Source organism: Euprymna scolopes, chromosome 23, assembly GCF_053919585.1.
Source record: "Euprymna scolopes isolate OS-2025 chromosome 23, ASM5391958v1, whole genome shotgun sequence".
In the NCBI taxonomy this organism is placed as follows: domain Eukaryota; kingdom Metazoa; phylum Mollusca; class Cephalopoda; order Sepiida; family Sepiolidae; genus Euprymna; species Euprymna scolopes.
In genome coordinates this window covers 10,828,193-10,849,368 of record NC_136504.1, presented here as the reverse complement: position 1 = coordinate 10,849,368, position 21,176 = coordinate 10,828,193, and the positions used below count along the sequence as shown (strand labels likewise).

Here is a 21,176-nt window from a genome sequence, read left to right as displayed (position 1 = left end):
GAATGAAAAAAAACATATCATATAAAATGAAAACCAACATACAACTAACCATATCATATAGAATGAACAAAAAACATATCATATAGAATGAACAAAAAACATACGACTAACCATATCATATAGAATGAAAAACAACATATAACTAACTCAGAAAATGCAAGATTCATAATAAATTTTGAAGGCGTACAACTAGTCAATTATAACCGAGTCGATCAGGATTGAAAAAGATTAATGGGATGAATCAAGTTTGATGATGTATGAGGACAGTTTATGACGTGCTTATTGACATTGAATTTGAAGATGACCGTGTTATAGCTGAGAAATCTTGTGGCAATGTGTTCCATGGGAAGTTTTTTGTTGATAAAATTCCATTTGATGCTAAGCACACAGAAGAAGAAATTCTGCTATACTGTAATAATAACTAATAACAAAAATTAGCACTTTTACCCGGTCATGGCTGATGGAATGAGAATAATCTACCTCCGTGGATAAAATACAAAGTTCAGATTAAATTTCATACAGGTTTCTACATTCTAAGTAAAGAATTCTAAGTGTAACAAGCAATGTAGAACAATAACTAAGTAGTTACGTATTCTATTTATATGTGTTTAGATTATCGTAACATTGGAATTTTAGCTAGAATGATTTTTTCTTTACTTTTTTTGACCATAATACACGGTGGAATAGTAAAATTGTCGCCCAAATAAAAACAACACTACAACTTTATTTTAAAACTTTTATCAAAAAAATCTATTCATGTAGTAGAGCTGATATCTATTAATGTAGCCACTTCAGCTTCAATCACCGCCTCGATATAGGTCCGGGACTGGGAGCATGCCTTTTCCACAAGTGCCGGCAGGAGCTCAGCAAAAACTCAGCAGATGGCGGCAATCAGATTGGCTTTGGTGTTGTGAGAGGTCATGTTGGTGATGTTCTTGATGTATGATCAAATGGACTAGTCCAGTGCATTCAGACCAAGGGAGAAAGGAAGTCAGTGAGAAAAGTACAAAGTCTAAGCACTCCTTCTAAAGCCAAGCCTAGGTTTCTTTGGACGTTGGCCAATGCAGAGTCCTGCTGCCACATCCAGGGTTTGCCAGCAATCACCTGATTGCACCAGGGGATCACCACACTCTTTACCACATCCAAGTACACTTTGGTGTTGACTTTCAAGTTGACTTCAAGGATGTGAGGTGGCGTGATGTGGCCCTCATTTGAAACCACACCAAAGACCATAACCATGGCCAGAAACGAGTTTTGCCTTCAAATGTTGAACCGCATGGATTTTCATTTTGAGGATGCTGGCAATGGTCCTGTTGCCATAACTTGGATTGGTAGAGAGTGTGAGTTGTACAGCGATGCATCTCCGATCTCACTCGTTGAGCATTGTATCACTTTAAGACATGATAGACTGCTTCTATCGCTCTTGGGATTTGTACACAAGTGGCCAACTAGAAGATGATCTGCAACAAAAAAAGAAAACCAGTTTTCATCAAATGGAAATGGAATCATGTCATCTCTTCTAGGGCGACAATTTTATCGTTCCATCCTGTACATAAGATCTATTTTATGATAACATGTTTAACAGAGAGCGATTGAAAACATTGCGATTCGTAAAAGGCGAAAATACAAATATTCATGTATCAAATGAAAAGATGAATCTGGTGTCGTTCATAGATCGATTGCTTACTTGTAACCATCGGGTGACTGTGGGTAAATAGTTCCGACATATCAGGCAGTAATTGTCTTTTAGATTATTTAGCAAGTCATGATTATCTTCAGTTTCCGTAATGTTCACTTCATCGTTCACTTCAATGGTCAGGTTGTAAGTGGCAGAACCAAGACCATGCTCCTTCACTAAATTTGCTGACGAAGAAGAACCTTCTGTTACATCTTCAGAATTGGTGTCTTCAGAATCAGAGCCGTTTGAATCTTTCGTTTTATCTAATTCTATAGAAATAAAAAAAAAATATTGGCAGGAATATAAAAAAATTTTAATTAAAATACAAACAAGTACACAAAAAAAATAAAATAATAATAATAAAACATCAATCTCAGGTGGCACCATGCAAAATAGTCATGAAGGGTCCAAGAGGATGGAATAATCGAGAAGGGAAAACACTAACCATACTTTCACTGAATGAGTGCAAAGAGTACTGGAATCTTAGGGAGGTTTATGGCCATCCAAATTCTAGTGAAGAATAATGGGCACTGCCAGCGAGAAGTCAATGGTAAGCGGCTGTTATGATAATGCAAAATCATTTGCAAAAATTGTTCAAAGATGTATAAAAAACTGGAAAGCTGGGGGAGATCTATTGTTACCCAGACTCCAGAGAACACTACCGGTCAGTGAGAAATCCCCGATGATGGCCTGTGTGAGAACTCCTAGGGAGTACAAATAATAATAATTTCTATTGTGTATAATTGTGTCCTGAACAGTTTATCATTTAAAAAGAGGACTCTCTGTTTTTGCAGACAAGTTCATTCATTTAAAATAGTATCAAGTTAATAATTGTCTACTTAACTGATATGACGTACTTGTATAAACAAATATAGAAGCCATGGGGCTCTGAAGAAAGATCTGAATGCCATGATTAGCAAGAGGTCCTTTGATTGTTTTTCAATTGCATTTTCACCCCAAACAAGGCATAGTATCACTTTGATGTAGGGGCTACTTTCTGGGACATAATAATAATAATATTAATAATAATAATAGTAATAATAATAATAATATAGGGAGTTGTGCAGCAAGATATCTGTTTATATTACACTTGAACTTCTGCATGTCAGTACAGTCAGGGAAGCAGGAACCCGGAAGGGAATTCCAAAGTCTAGCAGTCTTAGGGAAGAAACTGGTAGATAGAAGGCTCTCTGGCATCTGGGGATCTTTACTGTGTAGGGGTGGGATTTTGCTGCTTGTCGGGTTTGTCGGAAGTATTTACGTCAAGGGGGGTACAAGGGCTTGTTGTTCATTGGAGCACCTAGCATTAAAATACTTGTAAAACAGGCAGAGGTATGCAATATTTCATCGATGAGACAGCAGTTGAAGTCTAGCTGACAGTGTGGAACCTATATGGTTGGCGAATCTCTTTCGAACCCTGTCTAAGAATGAGACTAGTAGCAGATGCACCAGCCCAAATGTGGCAACAATACTCTATACATGGGCGAATGGTAGCCTTGTAGAGGTACAGGATACTCTCAGGTGTAAGTAACTTTCTAGCACAGTAAAGAGAGTCCACTTCTTTGCAGCAGCTTTGGCAATGCCCTCAATGTTCCAATTTTACTCAGGTTCACTTCTAACAAGGCATATCACCACTTGAACATAAGGGGCTACTATTTGGGAGCATGCCTGAGAAAGATTAACAAGATGTTGATTTATATTACATTTAAACTTCTGCATATCAGTACAGTCAGGGAAACAGGTAACAGGAAGGGAATTCCAAAGTCTAGCTGTTCGAGGGAAGAAACTATTAGAGTAGAAAGCTTTTTGGCATTTAGTGTAGTAAAAAAAAAAAATTGTCATACACACACATACTTGTACATACTTTTTGTACATAAAACGATTCGGTATTTTATTAAGTAGGTTTAACTCCTCAGAGTGAATGTGGTATTGTGGTAAATGATGCCAGTCAAGAGTAATATCCAAAGTTTCATAGACAATAGAAAGACCCTGCACTCATCCACATCCCCAAATTCCTTACATGGCTTTATGCCCAAGTTTGTTGATTTGTAAATTTTTACTTTTGATTGTAAGACATAAATTGTAATATTTTACACGTTAAGAAACTATATATACAAGATCAAAGTATAGTACCTGTTCTGATGCTACACTTTTTGTTCTCAGTTAGTGGATGAGAAATCTTTCACGACTGAGACAATTTTTAATTTTTGTTCCTTTTCTCCGCATTAAAAAACGAGCCTGGTGTCTAACTCTGCCCTCATGGGGAGGCAAAGCAAATAGGAACCACCTGTCTTCTTCAATCTGTCCTTCTTAAGGTATTTGTTCTCCTAATCTATATAAATAAAACAGTAAATCTATGCATCTTTGTCTGTGTGTAAATATTTAACCGATAAACTATTAAACTACTGGTCACATAACACTGAAATTAAGAATTTTAATAATTAAGAAATATTAATCATACGCCAAGGATGGTTTATAACAAGTAAAATCTTTGTTTGGATGAATGAATAATGCGTACAGAAATATGTCTGCAAGTTTCAACTTGCCGACAGATTACTATTTCTATCTGTGTGTGTTCAAATTCAATACATTTCTTCAAGTTGTTTAATATAAAATCTTTCTTACCTATCTCTCGATAGCAACATTGGTAAAGAACGCAACTGGAGCGCTGAATGTTTTGGTTTTGATTCTTGCTGATGACACCCAAGTATTTTTTTTTTAATTTTTGAAATCACTATTATCTATTGGGTACAATATAATATTCAATAGAAAATTGGCTATATAATAATAAATACAAAATCTGCATAAATTAAAATATATTTTATCATATTTTACAACACGGCAAGTCTGTGTGCCCCCTGCTAATATGCAAATAAATGCCATCAATAAAAAGTCTCAATGCAAACACAAGTTCTTTTTTTACCATTTAAAATCGAATTCTTAACATGCAAAATAGTCCACACGTTTCAAAGCTGGTAACCCTTTATTTTCTTATCCATTATTACAGCTTAACATTTCACCATCTTGTATATAGACAATCGAAAAGAGGCAATGACTTTTGAAAATATCGTCGAAAAAAGCGACCCCTCCTAGTAGAAAAGTGCTCAGTTGAGGGTGAAGGAATTAATGTTTTTAGCCAATTTTCCGATATTTGTCATCTGAGGGTCAAGCTTCAAAATGATACCAATCTTGTGAAAACCATCACCTCTGTCGAAGGTTTTTGCGAGACATACATACATGATGATGATGATGATGATTGCAACGTCTTGTCAGACGAGTGCCACTCCCTCAGACATTTAAAATCCATGAGCCCAAATGTCTGAGGGAGTATCTATACAAATATGATGTTACAGAGTCTTAGTTTTGTACGACAGCTAAGTCTCTCTCTCGGTTCAAAATGTTGAGATCCAGCAACAAGCAAGAGCAAGATAGCCAGCAACAAATTAAACTGCAGACCAGATTAATGCGGGTACGGGTCTTCCGCTTTATGGTTTTTTAAATCAGAGATTTGCTTCTCCTAGAAAGGTTGCCTTCACCACGGCTTACGGGAGCCCTCTCTACCCCAATACACATATACACACACACAAATATACACACACATACATACATACATACATACATACATACATACATACATACATTTAAACAGACAGGTGAGATTTATATTATAGATAATGAACCTCCTTTTAGATGCATCATGGTTGTTTTAACAAAATGGAAAAATTATTTGTAAAATAAAAAAAAAATTTTTTAATTGAACAATTGATATAAAGCACCATTTCTATTTCTAATCTCACCATTATCGTTATCTTCATCTTGATTCATCTTCTCGGGTTGAGGGTCATCATCATTCACGTCTGGGATGAAGAAGGCATCAGGCGTTGGAAGCAATAACTGGAAACAGTTCTCTGCTTCTAACAAACAATTGTCAATTTGTGGTTGCAATTCTGCAATTCAAAAGAAAGTTGAAATCTGATGAAAGAAAAACTGCAGCTAAACTAAACAAAACAAATGAATTTCAAAACGTCTCATTTAGTTAAGATTAAAGATGCAGATAATCTAATCGCTAAATTATGAGAGATGAACGTTTTAAATCACATTATCCCAAATCAAAATTTTATTTTAACTATATCGAAGATTAAAGATGTAGATAATCTAATCACTAGATTATGCGAGGTTTGAAACATGGAAAAAAAAAATGGCTTGATACACTAATAAAATATTAGTGTATCAAGCCATTTTTTTTCATGCATCAAAGACCTGAAAGATATACCATCTGCTTCTAAAAACACTCAAAAATTACATCAAACTTTAAAAAAAATTTTTTTAAATTAACTGGCCAGATCATCAAACCAATGACAAAGGGGAGGAAAACTTTAATCAAGTTTGACAGGATTATCTCCCTTTTATCCGAGACTATCACTCTATAAATAACATCCTAATCTGTGCCCCCCCCCGCCTCTCATGAAAATAGAGTTGGATTCCCTCTTAATTATATATACAAAGAAACAGCTTTTAACAGAGCAAATGTTAATTTGGTTTATTTGTTTGTGTTATGGAAATTCAACCTTTTCTGAATTATTTGATTTTAATACAAATAGACATTGTAAAAATTTCATTGTATACAATTGAACACAAGTTGCTACGTTATTCATAGCGGGAGAGTGGAGAAGGAGGTAATAGTAGGTTCATAACCTTCCAATGACCATAAAATTCAACTGGACTTGAACTCAGCATAGATGATTGTACAGACCACAACAGTAGCCATTGGATCTGTCACATTCCCTTCCATAAAAGAGTAAATATGAAGCTAAATTTGCATAATGATTTTCAAAAGATGGTTTTAATAAAATTACCTTCAATTTCTTTAATAATCTTTTCCCGTTTCCGTTGAAGATGGAGTTCTTTTTTCCGTTCCTTTTCTTTCTCCCTCATGCGTTCCACAACACTACGTGCATGAATATCATTGAAATCAACCTACAACAAACATATCCATATAAATATACATCTATATAATAAAGTAAAGTTGGTAAATTTGTTGATCTTCATTATAGATAGATTTCATTCTGACAAATCAATATTTGATTTTGACTAGCCACCCTCCTTATTGTCTATATTTTTGAAAACAATAAAATCTACAGAAACATTCCAAGTTTGACATGATACGCCTGAAAAAAGTCAGAGGTTACATCACCCAAAACGTCGTAAAAATGACATTCCAGATGAGAACAAATTCAGATTTCCTTTTTTCTCTATTATATTGAACGATTTAAGAAAGAAAACATACATTTAAAAATTATTTATTTTATCATTCTCCCATCTAGTACTGCTTAATTTGGAAAACAGTTTAGCCTCATCCATTGCCTTGCAAGTGACATAATACTGGGTTAATTTTCGATTTAACAAACCATTATAGAATTTTCAAAATCACAAAATCCTAATTTTTGCAAGTCAGTGCACTTTTTGGTCATCACAATACACCAAATTTTAGCTGCAGCTATTATACACTTATAATCATGTTTGATTTTGACTGGCCACCATCTTTTATTATTCATATAGTTGAGAATAATAAAATCTAATTTGAGTGAATTCCTTCCATGAAATAATTTTTCTGATCAAAATTATTTGTGTATATGTGCAACCATTTGAAAAAAAAAGAAAAAAAAAAGAAAACAAGGGCAATAACTTTATATTAGTCCATTACAAACTTACTTCCCTTTGGAACAGAAAATAATATTTCGGAAAAATGAATTCTGTATTTATTTATCATGGACTTACTTTCCTTTATTTGATAGAAAAACATAAAAAAATTTCCATAACCTGCTCAAAGTCGTATTAATAAGTAAATGCAAGGTTTGTAGGTGTATATTTGCTCATTTGTAGGTCCTCGACTGAGCTCCAATCTATAGTCTCTCCCATGTAAAATGTAACAAATATTCATTTAGTTACAACACCTGTCAATAAGTTCTCTTACTCTATAGCTGTGCATAACACTAAACTAAAATTCCTTGATCAAAGTTCCTTTCTTAGAACTGTCCGTCTGTAGAACAAGATACTGTGGGGCTGCTTCCCAGCTGACTATAATATAGTCATTTTCAAGTCCAATGTAAATAAGTTCTTGTTGACCCGTCCTCTTAAATAACTAAACCCAACCCAAGTTCCACCATTACTGATCATGTTGTCTCACCAACTGCCTATCACTTATTAACCATTACCCTTGAGTGGCCTTATGGCCTTGATAAGCACAGACTTTCAAGTAAAAAAAAAAATAAGGATTCATTATTTGCTCTCTTCATCTGATGGACAAATCTCTAAAAAACATTGATAATGTCTTATTGTTTTACACCGGTAAAACAGCAGGTAAAAATATAACCAGATGATTAAATGTGCAATGCAGAATTGCAATAGAATCGATCAAAAACACTGAAAATAAAAGTTTTAATAATGTCTCTGTATTTATTTACACAAACCATGATAATAACGTATCAATATCGTCATCAAACTGACAAAAACTGGCTAGGAACAAAGTGTAGTATCTGTTCTGATGCTACACTCATTCTATTATGTTCTCAATCAATGAAGGAGAAACCCTTCGTGACTGAGATTTTTGTTCCTATCCAGAGTGTCCCTTTTGCAGAGCTGGATTTTTCCGACATTAAAAACCGACCTTGTGTCTAACTTTGCCCTTATGGGGAGGCAAGTAAATAGAAACACTTGTTGGCAGTAATCTGCCGTCGAGACATCTGCATCAGCTGGTGAGTGTTCAATCTATGGCACCAGATTCACCTTAACATTGGCTAAAACACAATGACATGATAAACATTATATAAACATGGCTGATCAAAATGAAAGCGGACTTTAGGTAAATCACTGGATCTCAGATTTGTGAACTTCGATGTTGAATTATGGCATTCATTTGTGATTTTATTTAGAAAAAATATGAATTTTTTTACAAGGGTGTCACTATTTATCAAGGCTTGAAGGCCACTCGAGAATAAACAGTTAATGATGAGTGAAATGGTCACGGAGACAACAGTAGTTGATCAGTAGTGGTGAAAATTGGGTAGAATTTGATTATGTAATGGGGGCGACTCAACAAGAACCCAACAAGTGGGGGTTTACGTTGGAAGTTGCGATTCTGGGTTTTTTCTTGTTTTGTTTGTTGAAATTATTCATAGTTAGGTTACGGAGTTTGTAGAGAAGATCAGCAGTGTTGTTGAGAGCAAGATAGAGAGAAAGCATGAGAGAGAGAGAATAAGGACAAAGAAGTAAGTGAAGACAGGAAACTTTTATAGATCAATAAAAAGAAAAAGTTGTAGCACTAATATGGCATCAAGAGGCTCCACCACTGCACAGTCCAGACTCCATTCAATAAATCGCAATGCAGCAGCTACAGTATTTTGAAACTGCTGATAGGATGGCTTCCTTGGGAATTAATCCAAAGTTTGGTTCGGGTTCCTGACTATTAGACGGATAACATCAGTTCAAGGAAACGTTTACCTTCACCACCTTTATCAGTGCTATGGCAACAAGAATAGAATAAAATAAAAAGAGAGTTTAGCCATCTCTATCTACTGCTCACACAAAACTGCTGATTGAGTATACAGCATTTCTCCCCCCTTTGTCAGAAACGTTGCTCATTCATTGAGGATGAGGACTGAGGGATGAAATAAGGGAAGCAAGAGTTTCTGGATTGCTAAAAATGCATCAAATTATAATTATGCTTCTACAAATGTCAAGGAGCTCATTTTTTATACAATTTATACAATCTGCTTCCATATATGTGAAAAGAGTTTATTTGTTGCCTTATGATGTCGGGATCAGAGTGCAATGTGGCACCATCGCAAATGGACGAACAAATAAAATATAAATAAATACATCCGGTTCGGCATCTTTTCTTTTTTAAAAAGGCTTTTATTACCGTTACTTTCCCATCTTGACATTTTCACTTAAAAGTCTCTCGCCATCGTCCATATGGTGGACACTTTTCTTCTTTCCTCTGACCACATGCCGGCCACAGCCGGCCCATTCTCATCTTCAACTTTACACATTCATTTTCTTCGACACGCAAATGCCTTCTCCCAACCACATGGTGCATTTTTCTCTATTTTTTTTTCCTTTTTCTTCTGACGCCAACTCGTGCACTTCTTAATTTACATATGTGCATTTTTTGGCTGCTGCTGCTAATCTTTTTGCAAAGCAGCCATCTTTTGCTGCTGCTGCTGCTGCTGATATTTTCCCACGCGCTCATATGCACTATGTTACAAGAGGAGTCTGCTCAACTCTTCTTTGATAATAGCTAGCATGAGTACAAGAAGGCAAGTGCTCGTCCGAGTTCCAATCTCTGGTCCCCCTTCGCCAATCTTTCACGAAAAACACCCGTTTAGCTGAAACCACTGTCAGTAATTTTTCCCACTCTTTATCTGTGCCTAAATCAAGACGTTGATTCCATGAACAAAGCTTCTTTCTTAGAACTGCACGCGGCACGCCTGTGGAACTCTGTTCCATCTGCCTGTTTCCCACTTGACTACAACTTGGATGCTTTCAAATCCAACATAAACAAATTCCTGATGAATCGCCCCCTTAAGTAAGACACTTTATCAAGTCTCCAATACTAACGATTACTACAATACTATCCCATTGATTACTGTACACGCAATAACCCTTATCCCCGAGTGGCTTCTGGGCCTTGATAAGTGGTGACCTCCATGTAAAAAAAAAAAAATGAAATTGCAAACCTTAATGAATAATAATGGATGACTAAGAAAAAAGAAAATTATTCTCAAATGTGAATTCAAACTCAGACATACAACAACTTCAGCTGCCTAGAAAAAAAGCATTCAGAAAAATATATTGCTACAATATGAACCGTTCAACGTTGATTCAAGTTTAAACGTGACAATATGGATATCAATAAAAAAAAAAATTATGATTAGAATGAAGAAAGGAAATGTTACCATTTTACAGTTCTTTAAAAAGGTGTAACCAAGCGTCAGTTTTTTATAACCAGCTCCAAATTTTTCGTTCCACTGTTGAATGGCTTTCAAAACATCTGCCTTGAGTTTGCGAGCGACAGATTTTGGAGGAGGTAATGGCTGTTCTGGATCAATTTCTACAATTAGAATTCATAGAATTATTTAACGATTAAGAACAATAATTAGCTTGAAGTGTTAAAAACAATAATTAGTATTTATAATTGTTAAGAACAATAATAATCATTTTTAACTGTGAAGCACAATGATAATTATTTTTAACTGTTAAAAACAGTAAAAATTATTTTTAACAGGTTCAAGGAGTGATCTGAGCAGATATAATGATAAAGTACCCAAAATTGGTGATGGGAGCAATGCATCACTGACAATATCCTTTGAGGCATCCAGAAAATGTATTGTTGATTGATTATTATTATTATTATTTAAAGCAATTTGTTGCATTCAACAAAACATTATTGTTTTAACAACTGCTCCATTAAAGTTGATCAAACGTTTACATTTTATACAGAAAAATAATTCTAAAACTATCATCTATTTGAAACTTTAGATGTGCATCTATATACCTTATCAATTTGGAAATATTTTTAGTTACTTCTGATTGGTCATATTTTTGGTTCTAGTGGTAACTAAAATCCTACATCACATGACATGAGAACTTGTCATCTCGGTAAATTAAACCCAAATGATCAGTTCAAGTGTCATGTGATATGAAATCTTAAAAATATCCAATCAAATCTGTGGCTTTTAATTGGAATGTAAGGTATGAAATTACTATTATATAAAAGTGTAACGTGAACCGACATCTTGCTGCCCAAATCCCTACATAGTACCCCAGTAGATGTTGGCCTTGATAGTAGCCCCCTATACCAAAGTGGCAATTTGCCTTGTTTGGGGTGAAAATGTAATAAAAAAAAAAAAATTCACTGTGTGTGTGTGGAGGGGGGGGGTCCTTCCTCATAGGTTGAGCCTATCTTTTGACAATTTCACACAAGGCTAATTTATATGTCTGGCAGTGTTCTTAGATATGTTTTGTACAGAAATTCATCCGATAAGTATTGGCAATAAAAAAAAAATCCGATCTTAAAAATAGACTTTCTTCTGTTATAGATAAAAAATAATTTTTACAGGGGAATATTTTATGTTACACCAGCCGGTGTTACATAAAATATTCCCCCGTAAAAATTATTTTTTATTTATAACAGAAGAAAGACTATTTTTAAGATCGTCAAGCCCAAATATCAGCTGACGTGATATAGTAAACAAACACAGATGGAATTTGATGAACAACATTATCATTATTATTATTTTTTTTTTTTTACGAATTAGTCCACCGGGTAAATTATTCCTCGTAATATATAATAATCAATAGAGGATTGATTCTATCATAATACATACACAATCTGCATAATTCAAAATATCATGTGTAAGTGTATTGTACAACCAGACAACACTGGGCAGGCAGCTATTATAAAAATGAAAAAAAAAATTTTCCTTTCTAGTCCATCAATTATGAGCATTTTCTTTTTTTCATTTTTTATTTGTCATTTAAAAATATTTAACATATAAAAATAGATGAAATTAACATCATTGGAATGCCATTTTTATTCTCTTTCCATCCATGCAATTGTTTTAAAAACTGATTCACAAATAAGAATGACATGGATAGTTTGATCAAATTAGGTATTATATTTTGCTGATGTCCAAGGAAAAAAAGTTATAGGCTTTTAATTAACCACCATACCCCAAAACAAAAAGACATAACAAACTAAATTTTAATGTATTTATTTGCCTTCCCACCAAAGCAAATTAGGCACAAGGCCATTTTATAATGTGGGGTAAAAACCAGCTCCCCTAAAAGCTAGGCAGAAAGGGGGCACTCTGGTTTCCCCTCCACTGACTGGTACAAATCATCTTAAGTGCAGCATCTGCAGAACAGATACTACACTTTGATCTTGGCCAGAAGGCAAAGAACAACAGAAAAAAGGCAAGCCTCTTTTCTATTTATTTTAACGAGCTAAAGTTTAATAAATGTTATTTTTTCTTGTAAAAATCAATCACTATAATTGTTTTAAAAACTGGCTCACAAATAAGAAAGATATGGATAGGCTATTAATGCTAATAAAATCCCACTGTAGATGCTGGAAAACTTTCTACTTCAATAGATTCTTTCCTTGGACTGCTAGCGTTTGGAATTCCCTCTATGTTCCCTGCTTCTCTGATTGTATCAACATTCGGAAATTTAAATGTAATATGAACAAGCATATTAGTACATAATCTCCTACGTAAGATGCTACCTATAAACTTGGCCCAACAACAGTAGATCCTAATGTCCCAGTGGCAATACACCATATTTGCTGATGAAAATGGAAAGACATTAAAATAAAATTTCATCCCTTCACTTTGAAATTTCAAATCTAACCATGCAGATTTTAATCAAAATGTAAGGTATGAAATATATATATATATTTTTTTATTTAAATAAATATATATACTTTTTTAAATATATATATATATATATATATATATATATATATATATATATATACACACACATATATATATATACATATATATACTTTTTTATTTAAATATATATACTTTTTTATATAAATAAATATATATATAAACTTTATATCAAATAAATATATATATATATATATACTTTATATTAAATAAATATATATACTTTATATTAAATAAATATATATACTTTTTTATATTAAAAAATATATATATACTTTTTTATATTAAATAAATATATACATATACTTTTTATATTAAATAAATAAATATATATATACTTTTATATTAAATAAATATATATATATACTTTTTATATTAAATAAATATATATATATATACTTTTTATATTAAATAAATATATATATATATATACTTTTTTATATTAAATAAATAAATATATATACTTTTTTACGTCGAGGGGGTACAAGTGCTTGCAGTTCGTCGGAGCATTCACCGTTAAAGTACTTGTAGAACAGGCATAGGGATGCTATATTTCGTCGATGGGACAGAGGCTGAAGCTTAGATGACAGTTCAGGACCTATCAGGTTGGTAACTCTCTTTTTCACCTTTTCTAGGAGGGAGAGACTAGTAGCAGATGCACCAACCCAAATATGACAACATACTCCATACATGGACAAATGGTGGCCTTATAGAGGTACAGGATACTTAGATACAGGATAGCTTTCTAGCACAGAAGAGAGAACCTACCGTCTTTGCAGCGGTCCTGGCAATGCTCCCAATGTAATTGTTCCAACTCATGTTTCCTGTGAACATTACGCCGAGGAGTTTAAAAGATGTACTTTCAGATAAAGAGTCATTGGCCATTGCTATTTTGTGGTAGAGAAGGTTTCTTGTAATTATTGAAGGAAACAAGCTTAGTTTTGGAAGCATTGAATGTGATCATCCATTTTTATCCCCATTCCACTACAGATTGGAGGTCTTTCTCTAGTGTTTCTGCCATTTCCTTAAATATGTGTTCACTTGTTTTCCCTTTTTGAAAAATCACGACTCTATAATAATATTAAAATATCATATTTAAGCATATTTTACGCCTGGGCAAAGGATAGCTTATATTATTCCACCATTATAGTCTTAATTTGCTTCAGTTTGTGTTGATCCATTACACCTCTGCATTGTATAGCCTTCTATAAATTTATCATTTCCTTATATATATATATATATATATATATATATATATATATATATATATATTAGTTGGCCGCTCATCAAATTCCATCTGTGTTTGTTTATAATATCATGTCAGCTGATATTTGGGCTTGACGATCTTAAACATAGTTTTTTTCTGTTATAGATAAAAAGGAAGAATAAGGGAAACATTTTACGTAACATCGATCAGTGTAGCAAAAAAAAAAACAAATCGATGAAATAAACTAAAGTTAAATAAATTATATTTTTCCTTATGAAATTCAACATGTCATACAGAATGACCTGCAAGGTCACAGTTGGTTAATGGTTGGTTTAAAATAAAGAATTAAAAATAAAACGGTTTATAGTCTGATTCATATATAGAAAGAAAAGACGTTCCAACTTACCAACTGTTAATTCTAAGAACGTTTGAAATTCAGACACTAATTTGTTACGGAAGCAATGAGATCGTTGAAAAAGTTGGTCGATTATTTGGAAAGCCGATCGGCGTATTTCTGCATGCTGTTGGCACAACTGGATCAGCAGAAGATGGTACGCATGGAGAACATAACTGTCTGATTGTCTGCAAAAAAAGATCATTTTTAAGTTATAATTTGCATATACATATATATATATATATATATCTGTGGAAATATATTTTATTTCCTTATAATATATACTAATCCTTATTTAAAAGTCTATATTTTAAATTGTCATGTTCTTCAATTAAATATATATATATATATATATATATATATATATATATATATATATATATATATATATATATATATATATATATATATATAGTAAGTTATGAAAATATACATGGCAATTAAGCTACACGGAATATTCTGCATTTCATCCTCGTTAGAATTCTTCAGGCTTTCTCACAAGGATGAAACGCAGATTATTCTGTGTAGCTTAATTGCCTTATAAATTTTCATAACTTACTACCTAGTTCTACCTATTATTGATCACTTTTGAAGTAAATACTGAAAATTTATGCATAAAATTATATCTTAGTACATTAATTTATGTGATTAAGTGAAATAGTCATATATATATATAAAATATATATATATATTTTATTGGCATTGTGATGAAAAAATAAAACAACTCAGCTTTGGTTTGTATGCAGGCCAACTAGAAGGAACCTGTGTAGACCTAAATGTGTGTTTTTCAACTTTGCTTATTTCTGGTGCCCTAATAGATCTAAATAAATAAACGGAACAGATCCGTGTAAAAAAAAAAAAATAATAAAAAAATTTTTTAATATCTGCTTACTTGCAAATCTTTTTAAACTTTTTCATAATGTCTTCATCAAGTGTTTCATTTCCTGACGTCGTTAGTTTTTCCACATGCTTCGACATCTCTTCACACAGTTCCATATTCAAATCAGTCACATTCGATTCCATCTTGGCAATATTATTGCTAGTCACAACCTGAAATAAAAAATAATCAACATTTAAAAAAGAATGACAGTAATTTTTAGGAAAACCCTTCAATGTCGAAACTAACCCACATGAGCCACAAAGAGGATTGCCACATAGAACCAAGGAAACTGAAACCGCAAAATTACAAATTAACTCCAGACCCTTGAAAAAGTGTTGATGTCGGTATAGATTGGCACCACACCAACCAAGTAGTCATGAAGGGTCAATAAGGACGAAAAGACCCAGGAGAGAAAACATTAACTAGATCTCTACTGGATAAGTGCAAACAGGATTAAGACCTTAGAGAGGCCTGTTGTCACTCAAATTCTAGTGAAGACTAATAGTTATTTTCAGCCAGAAGACAATGGTAAGTGGCTGTTGCGATAATACAAAATCATTTGCAAAGGTTATTCCAAAGGAATTTCTGATACTGTCATCAGCTTGTGTTTTTTCCTCGGCACCAAAGTCTATTGTTGAGATGATTTGCTCCCTGTTGGCTGAGGTATGGCTCTGTTCCTGTGCAGTTCTAGGAGGTCCACCCTCCCAAGCCTTGCTTTCTCCCTTGGAGAAAGGTAGTTTATTGCTAATCACTTAAGGCGCCTCTACCGGAGAATACAGACAGGAACTGCTTAGGCAATTTTTTTTTTTTTTTGCAGACCAGAGTGCTCTTTCTTTAAGGTGTTGACTTTTCAAATCCCACTTTCTGGCCTTTGTGTCACATCTTCCCGGCATGCGAGAGAGATAAATAACTCCATCACTTTTGAAAGTGAAATTTGTTTTGAAATAATATATAACTGACATTTTTACAGTAAGATAATAACAAGTTCTTGTTGAGCCGTCTTCACAAATAATCAAATTCTACCCAATTTACACCATTAACGATTACTACAATACCACCTTACATTCATTAACCCTTATCTTCGAGTTGCTTTCAGCCCTTGATAAGTGATGACTCCCAAATTATATATATATATATATGTCTGTTTATTATACACACATTATTGGTTACATGTGCATACATATTTCAGTGGAATCCCAATTCAAGGATAACACTTCATCAGACTAAAAAAAGAAATATTGATTCTTTTTTGGGGGGTAATAAGCAGACGATATATCTGCTCTGTCCTGCATTGAGCACTCTTTAATAATCACGCGCGTTTCATTGGAAACTAATCAATACAACCATTATATATATATATATATATATATATATATATATATATATATATATATATATATATTACGTACAATCATGTTGACACACCAGTTTTCGCCAGATCACCAAAGTTAAGCAATGTTGAGCCTGGCCAGTACCAGATGGGTGACTATTTGGGAAGGTTAGGCGCTGTATGTACCACTCTGTGTCGTAGAAATTTCCAGGTTGGTATCTGGAGGTGCATTAATTCACTCGGAGAGATGAACCCCCAGTCTTCGTTAAGACATGCATCTAGGAGAAGGAAACTCTGATGTAAAAACCTGCGGTCTACTGTGTACTCTGTCTTGTGGAAGCCATCTGCACCGACAAAAGTTAGCAGTTAACCAAAAAGTGTGCTTGGTTCTACACAAAGCCTTCACCATTATAAACAAATCATCTGTGTGGATTTCCAAGCAACTTAGTTTTTGTGGTGGAACCTCATACATCAAAATCAACGGAAGAGTCCATTAATATATATATATAGATATATATTATATCAATAAATGAATATATTTTGCCCTTAACTCTCAAATAAATATCTGTGAAAGAACTGTCTCTTAAAAATGATTATTGGAGTGACTGCAAAGAGTAGTTGTTTGATATCCATGGGTGGCGGCTGTTGTTGTTTACCTTTGTTTCTCATGAGCCAGGGTTGAAGATAATTTCGGCTGATTCTTTCCTTAAAATGAGCAGATGTTCTTGAAGAAAGACAATAAAGGCGATTGAATTATATCATGAAGCAATGAATTTCTAACCGTGTCAATGTATTTGTGTTTTAATTTGGAAAACCTGCTGAGTCATCTATATTTTATAGAGTTTTAAAATTTTAGATTACATATCTTCTCAGAATTGATTTTAGCCGGATCATCCCCAAAAAGGTGTATTTAGCAGGACTTTATATCATTATGTATATCTTCACTAAAGTATCCTGCCTGGATGCACTAATTTTCGAATGTCACTTCCTAACTTTCAGACTGATGGAATCCAAAATAATGCTAAGAACAAAAGTTTGGCCGCAAGCGCTTCACAGTTCCATTCCTCTTCATATTATTAATCTTTTAGGTTGACAAGAAAGTTCTTGCAGAAAGTATGTTGAGTGTGATATTGGTTATTTTGATCAATAAATTTTTGTTTAAGCCGAGATATGTTCATCTGAATTTAAAAGTTAAAAACCGCAAGAACTTTCTTGTTAACCTGATATCAGGAATAGATTAAAGGCTGACGTATGTTTGGTTTGTAGTGGACTTGTGGTATAGAAGGAAATGCGTGTTCAGCTTACGTCGAGTCACCAATTTGTTGTGGTGTGGTGGAGATATTATATATATCCCCCAGTCATATAAAATAGGAAAAATGAATTGTTTTGAGAAAGAAACGAACAACGCGTTTATTAAATTAAATGAACAGGAATTTATTTCGTGAAGAAACAGATAAAAGAAAAGGGTACAGCACGTGTTTAGTTTGGCGTGCGTCTCTCGCTGTTAACTGGTGAGAAGGAAAGTCTATTGTTGTAGAGAGAGTGAGAGAGAGAAAGTGAAGAGTCAATCCAGTTCATGGAGATAGAAAGCGTGTAAGGTGTACATACTATCTGTTGGCTCTTGCCCCACGCATAGTAGCAAGTAACGTGAGGTGCGCGGGTACGCGCGCCCCAAAAGGGAGCGAATGGTCCATCGACTGCTCAGCTCGGGAGTTAAGTCGAAAAGAGGGAAGCAGCTTATTGCTCTTGCTTTTATAGTTGTTTCCGGTGGTCTTTTGCGCATGTGTGGATTTCCTTTAAAGGGAAAGTGACGTTGCCCATGTGTGCGTACGTGTGCGCGTATGTGTGCGTACATGTGTGTACGTTAGTGTGTGTGTGTATACACGTGAATGTGGGTGTATGTACATGAACGTGAATATATTTACGTGTGTGTATGTGTGTGCGTATGTTTGTGTGCGTGTATGTGTATGACAAGAAAAATGGCTTGAGATGTGAACGCGTGTTTTGTGCGAGACTAGAAAGGGCTCGTACAGTTTCATGAAACTTTCTTATTCAAAAGTAATAGTTAAACCATTAAATTGTCGAACGGAAAGTAATTGGGCTTCAATTAATGGGTGCTAGTCTTTAAGACCCCCAAAAAACAAACTCTGTATGATGCATTGCATTGATGCACGTATATGTAGCGAAAAGAAAATATTGTACACTAAAAATCACGTAAATCGATCATTTTTATAAAAAAAATTCAGTTTTTCCGATGGCCTCCTCCCCATGTTAAGAATGGGTTTCTAAAATCTCGTAAAGTTTGAATTATCTCTGTTGTTCTGCAAAATATTTCAAGAACAGTTCACGGATAGTCTAACTTATATTTAAAGACGGGTTTGTATTACTGTACACATAGATTCGAAAAAGTTGTCAAAAAACAAATATATAACAAATAAATATTATCAAAGGCAAGATAAGTTACTTTTCTACCAAATTGGATACATTTTTTTGTTTTTATTCAATGTAACATGTTTATTCAGCTCGAAAAACATGCAGCGTTTACCGATGTATTGGAAAATTCAAAATGGCGCCCGACACTCTCTTTAACATGGTAAGTTTGGGAGAAGGTGTTATAAATAATAAACTAGACAAAATACTATTAAAAAAAACACCGACTATATGTCAACTTATGTCACGGTAAAATATAATGAGCGAATTTCTAACAGTATTTTGTCTAGTTTATTATTTATAACATCTTTTCCTGAACTTACCGTGTTAAAGAGAGTGTCGGGCGCCATTTTGAATTTCCCAATACATACATCGGTAAACACTGTATGCTTTTCGAGCTGAATAAACATGTTACATTGAATAAAAACACAAAAAAATATATCCAGTTAGGTAGAAAAGTAACTTATCTTGCCTTTGATAACATTTATTTGTTATATATTTGTTTTTTTGACAACTTTTTCGAATCTATGTGTACAGTAATACAAACCCTTAAAGACAATATTAAAATAGGTGCTAGTGCAGAGAGTGATCCGCGCTATTTTTTAAAATCGTATTTCCAAGTTTAATTAAAGTTTTATGATATGTTTTTTTATTCAATTATAAAGTTGAAGTATAGAATAGGTACAAAACACCCTCCCCTCCCCATATTAAGAATGACTTTTTAAATAATAACGTTATTATTTACGTCCGGATCACTTTCTGCACTAGTACCTTAAAATAAAACAAACAAGAACTCGTTGACCATTTTTCAGTGGGGATGGATGACAAATCGGCTACCACTGTTTATTTCCCATGGACAGCACTTCAGCACTTCTACACTATTCGGAAATCGTAATACAAAATTTCACATGAAAACAATAGTATCAATGTATTCTTCGTATTTTAAAGATGATTATATCCAAAAATTACGAAAATTGATAAGGTAGAAAATTATTTATTAAAGAAAATAAAAATAGAATCTGATGAAAACGTTCGCAAGACCCAGGAGAGTTCAAAAGGGGGGTAATTTCTCGTTTCGATTTAAACAAGATGGTCGCAATTTTTCATCTGCTAACACGATTAAAGTTTTTTTGTTTGTTTTTTTTAATAATTCAGTCATATTCAGGTAACTTCGACTGCATAATTTGGAAGCTACCATTGTAATTTATTAGAACTGATCAAAAAAAAAAAATCAGAAACCACTGTATTTTTTATCTAAAAACTCCATCTACTACAAAATTCCGTCCTAATAGTGTAGAAGTGCCAAAATTAAATTACTTGATCAATTTACGTAACTTTTGGAATATGACATCTTCGTTCTGTGATGGGACATAGGTCGGTACATAAAAACATTTTTCTACATTTTTGTTTTGAAAATAAGTTTAATTCTAAATAAACACCATAAATTCTCTCCAATGCTTTTATTTATAAATACCTTTCCAAAGTTCTTGGTACTTTTATAATCCATGTAATTACTGATCGAATTATTTTAAATAATGTTTATTATTACGTGTTTTTGTTTGTTGACATTTTTAAAAACTACAGAAAAAAAAACAAAGTTTAATCTCCATATATTACAAATAAAAAATAAACACTTACAGTAGGAATAACAATTCTTATAATGTCCAAATACGTTAAATCAAACAAGACCCTTTGTTTTTTATATAAAAAAAAGGAAATTTCATAATAATTTGATATTTTCTATAAAGCGGAAGTTTACATGACTCCATCTTTAACGTTAATGAAACCTAAACCTGTCGTA

The 21,176-nt window shown here is 33.4% G+C and overlaps 1 protein-coding gene across 2 annotated transcripts in view; it reads right to left on the bottom strand.

Annotated features, from left to right (window-relative positions):
• Positions 1–21,171, bottom strand: part of LOC145245746 (UV-stimulated scaffold protein A-like) — a 42,961-nt gene extending 21,790 nt beyond the window's left edge. The window contains exons 1-7 of one of the 2 annotated variants that reach the window (XM_080107346.1): positions 21,014–21,171; positions 15,628–15,785; positions 14,748–14,923; positions 10,636–10,790; positions 6,535–6,655; positions 5,476–5,625; positions 1,688–1,947 (exon numbers count right to left, since the gene is read on the bottom strand). In XM_080107346.1, coding sequence (XP_079963472.1) covers positions 1,688–1,947; positions 5,476–5,625; positions 6,535–6,655; positions 10,636–10,790; positions 14,748–14,923; positions 15,628–15,758 — 993 coding nt within the window. In that variant the 5' untranslated portion in view covers positions 15,759–15,785; positions 21,014–21,171. Of the gene's footprint in view, positions 1–1,687; positions 1,948–5,454; positions 5,626–6,534; positions 6,656–10,635; positions 10,791–14,747; positions 14,924–15,627; positions 15,786–21,013 lie in introns of both variants that reach the window. The other variant, XM_080107345.1, reaches the window with a different exon arrangement.
• Positions 21,172–21,176: the final 5 nt, after the last annotated feature.